General features: G+C 39.7%; 1 protein-coding gene across 4 annotated transcripts; it reads left to right on the top strand.

Annotated features, from left to right (window-relative positions):
• Positions 1–1,109: 1,109 nt before the first annotated feature.
• Positions 1,110–5,378, top strand: LOC125708594 (uracil nucleotide/cysteinyl leukotriene receptor-like). 4 transcript variants are annotated; one of them, XM_048976245.1, is made up of 3 exons: positions 1,110–1,301; positions 2,251–2,421; positions 2,972–5,378. In XM_048976245.1, the coding sequence occupies exon 3, from the start codon at positions 2,977–2,979 to the stop codon at positions 3,991–3,993; it is 1,017 nt and encodes a 338-aa protein (XP_048832202.1). In that variant the 5' UTR covers positions 1,110–1,301; positions 2,251–2,421; positions 2,972–2,976; the 3' UTR covers positions 3,994–5,378. The 4 variants fall into 4 exon arrangements, with proteins under 4 accessions (XP_048832202.1, XP_048832204.1, XP_048832203.1 ...); XM_048976247.1 differs by having other exon boundaries at positions 2,353–2,421; XM_048976248.1 differs by lacking the exon at positions 1,110–1,301 and adding an exon at positions 1,365–1,794 and having other exon boundaries at positions 2,353–2,421.
• Positions 5,379–6,464: the final 1,086 nt, after the last annotated feature.

Genomic DNA, 6,464 nt, shown 5'->3' on the forward strand with positions numbered 1-6,464 from the left:
GTTCATTCCCATGCTTGACATTTGAACTTGTGTATCTTGTTGAGTAGAGCTTGCGTTTAAGCTTTTGTGACCTTAGCAATGTCACATAGCACACTGCATTTAGTATTTATAGAGATTTCATTCAAATTGCAGTTTTAAAAAATGGTGGCACTTAATGCTAAATGGTTTTCTGAAGTCTGCCCTTTAATTTGACACAAATGTTTGGTTAATTTGCATCCTGTTTTCTCGACATGCTTTTTCCATCCTGTTTTACTTTTTGGACACAAAAAACTTGATTGTACAATGATCACATTGTAAATGTCTGGCAGTTTCTATTGTCTTGAAACCCTCAGACAGGCACTATTCTTTTTTTTGCTATTTGTCTCTTGTGGGCCATTTTAATAGTGATACAGTAACAGTTTGCTTAATAATTCTGCACACGGGAGTACCCAGTTTCCCATTTTACACCAAACAGGAAGTACTTAGACGAAATTCTGAGCATGCTCTATTTTTAACGTCAATTCTTAATTGCAGATTCATTTGGACTAAAAATATTGTTCTGAAGAGAATTACACATGTAAAATACACACTTGCCTGCACACAGTGTCTTTTCACTCCATATTCTTTTGTGTCCTTATTTAAGGCATCCACTGTGGGGTGAAATGAAAAGGCCTCCCTTTTCTCATAGCCTGCTGCCCTCAGGCTACTGGGAAAGGGACATTTTTGTCATTTTTATTCATAAACCAACCGGCTATTAAAGCAATCTAGCTTCTATTGTAGAGTAGCAGTCAAATTAACAGTATATAACCTTGCATTTAGAAAAAGGAGGGCTGTGGGTACTCTGTCATAGAAACTATGGGTTTGTAGCAGGTCCCTGTTGCTATGGCATTGCCACATGTAATTCATTGCAACTGAGGGTATTCTTCACTCTAAAATGAGACCGTACTCTTGACTTGGGCCATTGTCAAGAACACAAGTGATCCTCAGAGAAAAATGATGGCGAAAAACAGTTGGGGTCAAGGTTCAAAGAAAAGCACCCAATTGGATCATTGTAATTAAATTTGTGAAGACAGAAAAGTTTCATAAAGCAAGTTTTTTTTTCTTTCTTTTTTTTTTGCTGTGGTGTTAGTATGACGAGAGCAGGTTTCCCACCACTATCATACTCTGTTTCTGAATCTTCAGTCCACTCATGCAAACTGCACGCTACTTTGTAACCTTCTGCCCTAGCACCAGCTGTTGTTGGTCTTTCACTAGCAGCTGAAGAATATTCTCTTTCTGGATGCCTTTCATGAACACAGCATACTGAAGAGGGCTACTGATTGGTAAGCTCCCCTTTGGTTTGGGTAAAAATGAAATGTTTTATGCTTTGCTGCTATGTAAAAACTATGACAGAAATTTGCATTGTTTGTAATGCATAGATCTTGTATTTCAGAAATTTTGTCTTAGAAATTTGGAGTTTCAACATCATATTTTATCTAGAGTGATTCTGAGAAATATATCTTATGTTAAATATTTCAATATGCTTGTATCCATGATTAAGATTTAAATGAAAATGTTTTTTTTTTTTCAAATAGGATCACAGGCAGGTTATTCTGAGTATTTTGCAGTGCTGTAAGCTGACTGTCAATGCAGTTTCATAATGCACATTTATAATCATAGTATTGCAACAAAGAGAGCCAAATTAATCTTGATTGCCTTGATTTGTTCAAATGTTTTGATTTCCAGAATGTGGAAATCCAGAGATTCTAGGAAATGAGTATGAACATCTGGGAGTGATGGCTGAATTTTACTTGTTTGCAACTGTTTTAGTCTGAAGTAAGGGATTGCTGAATTTTCATCATTTGGGTTGTTTCTCATTGCTAAGATTTGGTAGAAAAATATTCTTCCTCTGAATTGCTCCTTCAGTTTCTGAAGGCTTGTAGTGGCAAATAGCAGATGGCCATTGTCTTAGGCAGGCAGAAATATTAGTTACTGTATGATATATGTTGTCTTAGTAAATTCTAAATTCACTGTACATATATGGTTAATTATATGCATATATGAAAATGGAGTTTGAATTTGAATTTTGCTCAGGTTAAACATCCTGTGGTTTTATTTGAAATACGGTTAGGAACTTCCTAGTAGAATTGTGAAATTTACTTAATTGGTTTCAGATGGGTGGCGCATGAAATTTATGGGTGTGTTTCACAAAAAAGGAAAAAGTCCCTTGGTTCCGTATTGAGGCAAAACATGTTTTTTTTTTTTTTTAAATATATTTTTGTGATTTGTTAGTACTGGTATACAGCAAGACCTTTCAGACAGAATATGACAGGGTGTGGCGCTCGGGCACGGTCCTGCCACTGACGAATCTGGGGACATCTGCAAATTCCCCAGGAACACTGATATCTTCCATTACTCAGCCCCACTGACGCTGCCAAACCTCTCCACCCCCCAACGCCTGGAGTGAGTGTAATATTTACTACTATGAAAGCTTCATTACAAATTCAGATGGTAATGCTACTAAATTTCATTACATGGCTAGATTTTTTAACATGTTTTACACCTCGGATACAAACTTCGATGTGCGAACAAATGATGTCTCTATAAAATATTTTTGTATTAAAATCAGTTGCTGTGGAATGTGCAGCTGAAACCTCAGTGGAGGAACAAATAAATAACTTTTGTTTTTGTACCGACTATCAAAAAGCTCTTGGGTGCAAGTTATAGCCTCCCTCCTGAGATGGATGAATTTCTGCTTTGTTTGTCGGGGAATGCCACTCCTATTTTAGTGTCCAGCCTCAGCTGTAAGAAACTTACCATGACATCCAAATTACAATGCAGGACCCTGTAGGGGAAATAATTATTGCGTTGACTACTTTCTCTACTATTGTATATGTATGCTATGTACTGTAACAATTCTGTGTAGCCTCCGACTTCATGGAAAATTTAACTTGCATCCTTGATGTTCATGGGTAGCATCTTAATTTGTTTATTGTTTCTGTCTTCACAATAGTAAAGATGGACACCCAAACAATGGAAGGATTTTCACAGTTTTACAACCAGTCATCTGAAGATTGTGGAGGTGCAACAGATTTGGAGAACATGATTTTTGGGAGTTACTACATCCTAATCTTTTTCTTGGCTTTGAATGGGAACAGCTTGGCCCTCTGGATCTTCTCCTGCCAGCGTGGAGTTGCTTCCCCAGCCAATGCCTTTCTGCTACATCTTGCCATTGCTGACCTTTCCTATGTCATCATTTTGCCCCTTCGAGCCACTTACCATCTGACAGGGGGGCACTGGCCATTTGGTGAAATTCCTTGCAGAGTTGTGGGCTTCCTGTTCTACGTTAACATGTATGCTAGTATATACTTCCTGGCTTGCGTAGCTGGTGATCGATACCTTGCTGTGGTCCATGCGGTGAGATCTTTAAAGATCCGTCGACCTCTGTATGCTCACATTGCTAGTGGTTCCCTCTGGTTCCTGGTTATCGTGTCCATGGTGCCCCTACTGTTCAGCCAGCAGACATCTGAGATGGAGGGGGTGACTGTGTGCTTGCAACTGTATCGTGAGAAAGCTTCCCATCATGCTCTCATCTCTCTGGCAGTAGCTTTCATCCCCCCATTCATAGCCACTCTGTCCTTCTACCTTCTTATCATTCGTAGCCTGTGCAGGAGTTCTAGGTTAGAGTCAGCTCTCAAGCTCAAGATCCTGGGCACCATTGGACTGGTGCTGCTCATCTACGTGGTGTGCTTCATGCCGTATCATGCCAGTCGAACAATTTACATCCTGAGCTATGGTCACCCCAGTACATCCTGTGAGACTAAGAGGCGCCTGATGCTAGCCAATCGTCTCACTTCTTCCCTAACCTGCATGAATGGTGCCCTGGATCCCTTAGTCTATCTATTTGGGGCAGAAAAATTCCAGGGAAGTCTGCAGAGGCTTCTTTGCAGGGGGAAGGCAAGGGGTTCTGGTGCTACCAGTGGGGACCTGAAGGGAACGCATGACAGCTCTCTGAGTGCCAAATCTGAGCTCTGAAGATCCACACTAAGCCTGGAATTTGAAATAAACATCAGTGATAATCTTATATTTTGTGAATAGTTTGTTAGTCTCCCCAAAACATGATGGAATGTTTTTCTTTTCACTGTACATTTTTCTAAAACAAAATTTTGCTCATTTGACCTTCTGTGTTGTGTTCAGGGTTTTGGACAGATGAAAATGCAAACTCAGCATTAACAATTGTTTCACGTTGCTAGTGGGATTTATATGTACCCCACCCTATATAAATATTTTATCAAGCTTCAACCATAGTATATTGAACCTTCAAAATCTTAACTGTTCTTTTTTGGCATTAAATAGTTCTCTTTCTTCATTTTGCCATATGATTTTATAATAGCTTATTTAAAAATAAATTTCAGCAAAGGAATTCTCTTACTGAGTTACGAAATTATGATTGGTCAAATTAAAGTTTTGAGTTGTTCGACTGCACACACACACAGTGTGCCTTGTTATGGACAGCCACCCTGTTCAGGCTGGGCTCCAGTGTCTCATCCAATCCTGTAATGATGGATGGATGGATGGATGGATGGATGGATGTTTTAAATAACATTCTATGATTCTTGAGGGTAGCAGTATCGCCTTACACCTCCAGGATTGGGAGGTGGACTCCTGCATTTGCTGTGTGTGTGTGTGTGTGTGTGTGTGTGTGTGTGTGTGTATGTGTGTGGGTGTGTGTGTGTATGTGCGTGTGTGTGTGTATGCGTGTGTGTGTGTGTGTGTGTGTGTGTGTGTGTGTGCGTGTGTGTGTGTGTGTGTGTGTGTGTGCAGTTTGTATGTTCTCCCTGTCTCATGTGGGTGTCCTCTTGCAGTCCAAGGGCATTCAGTTAGGTTAACTGGCTTCTGTACATTAGCTATAGTGTATGAGTGTGTGTGCATGTACAGTATGTTTCCTACAACAGGCTGGCACCCCATCCAGGGAGCAGCCCAGCATTGTCCCCTATGCTGCCTGGGACAGGCTCTAGGCCCCCTGCGACCCTCACCAGGATACATATTTGGTAGAGCAATGGATGGACATTATGCATCATCTGCTAGTGGTTACTCAAAAAAGGAAACAATAGCAAGGACTGTTATCAGCTATCAGTTTACGCATCACGATTGCATCCTTTAACCGTGCTTCGTCCGTGTCATCTCAAAAATAGCTAGTTTGCATTCTTTCCACTATTTATTCTAGCACTTGTTACATGTAAATCAATAAAATGCTAAAGTGATGTGTCTGCATGTGTTTTATTACAGTATTATTAAAGTTTAAATTTAAGTTGAAAAATGCTGTTGGTGGTTTGGAGGATGGGGTCATCCCATAAATGACATGAAAAATGATTTGATTAGCTAAATAATAAAGCTAATGAAGTTGTTTTTTGTTCTCAGCTGACTGTCTTGAAATGAGGTTCTCTGTATATTGTTGTCTTATACTAATACTAGTGTCATCTAAACTGATTTTAGCAAAGAGTTGGAACAATGAAATGGATCACACCAGTTTGCACTTGTCTAATGGTAAGTTTGAGATGGGTGGCCGAGAATGGAAATCCCCAGGTTGCTCACAGAGCGAAGCTTTTCGTTTCAGATCATGTGACCCACCCTGTGGTTTGTCAGCATCTATTTCTTTGTTCTTTCTGTAAGACTTCCCATCTACTTCGTCGACTGTGGGGCATGCTCATCTGCTGAACCCTTGCTTTATGGTGGGAGTGGTAGATTCCAGCTACATAGAAAACGTCTTCATGTGCATTTGTTATTGTATTTAATTAATATCACATATTAATTCTCTCTCTCTCTCTCTCTCTCTCTATATATATATATATATATATATATAATAATCGATACTTTATTGATCCCCGTAGGGAAATTGTCTAGATGCCTCCCAGAACTTGCTCTTTTTTCATAGAGGAAGTTGTCTGCGAAGGGCTGCCACCCGTAGCGGCGCCCAGGGAGTGGGGCCTTGCTCAAGGACCCACAGTCTGAGGTGGGGTTTGAACCTGCGACCTTCTGATTACAGGCACACAGGCTTAGCCCACAGAGCCACACGCTGCCCCATTAATTATATATATATAATTATTTTTTTTCAATAATAACTTTTTGGAATGCCCAAAACACATGAAAAATGTGTCACTTGAATGTGGCTTGTGACATTTTCTATGGGAATTCAAGGCCTGAATAAAACTAAAATTTTGGATAGGCATGATTTGGAACACTGTACTACCCACTATATATTGCCATGCCTATATGATACTCATTTCATTTCAGAGCTGTAAGTTCACAAACTGCTTAAAACCTGATAGCATCACTGTCATTTTCCTACATGCACCAAACAGTGTGATCACAAAGTACAAGGCATGACATATTGAAACCTTCATCATGTTCACATGTCACTTCCTTTTAAGCTCAAGCTGAGAGATGGAAAGATAAACAAGCTGCAAATACAATTCAGTTTTGTTCATTTCATTTATAAATGTACA

This window comes from Brienomyrus brachyistius, chromosome 15 (assembly GCF_023856365.1).
Source record: "Brienomyrus brachyistius isolate T26 chromosome 15, BBRACH_0.4, whole genome shotgun sequence".
NCBI lineage: Eukaryota > Metazoa > Chordata > Actinopteri > Osteoglossiformes > Mormyridae > Brienomyrus > Brienomyrus brachyistius.

Coding starts and splice junctions, on each gene's coding strand:
- LOC125708594 (XM_048976245.1), top strand. CDS start 2,977: ATGGACACCCAAACAATGGAAGGATTTTCACAGTTTTACAACCAGTCA.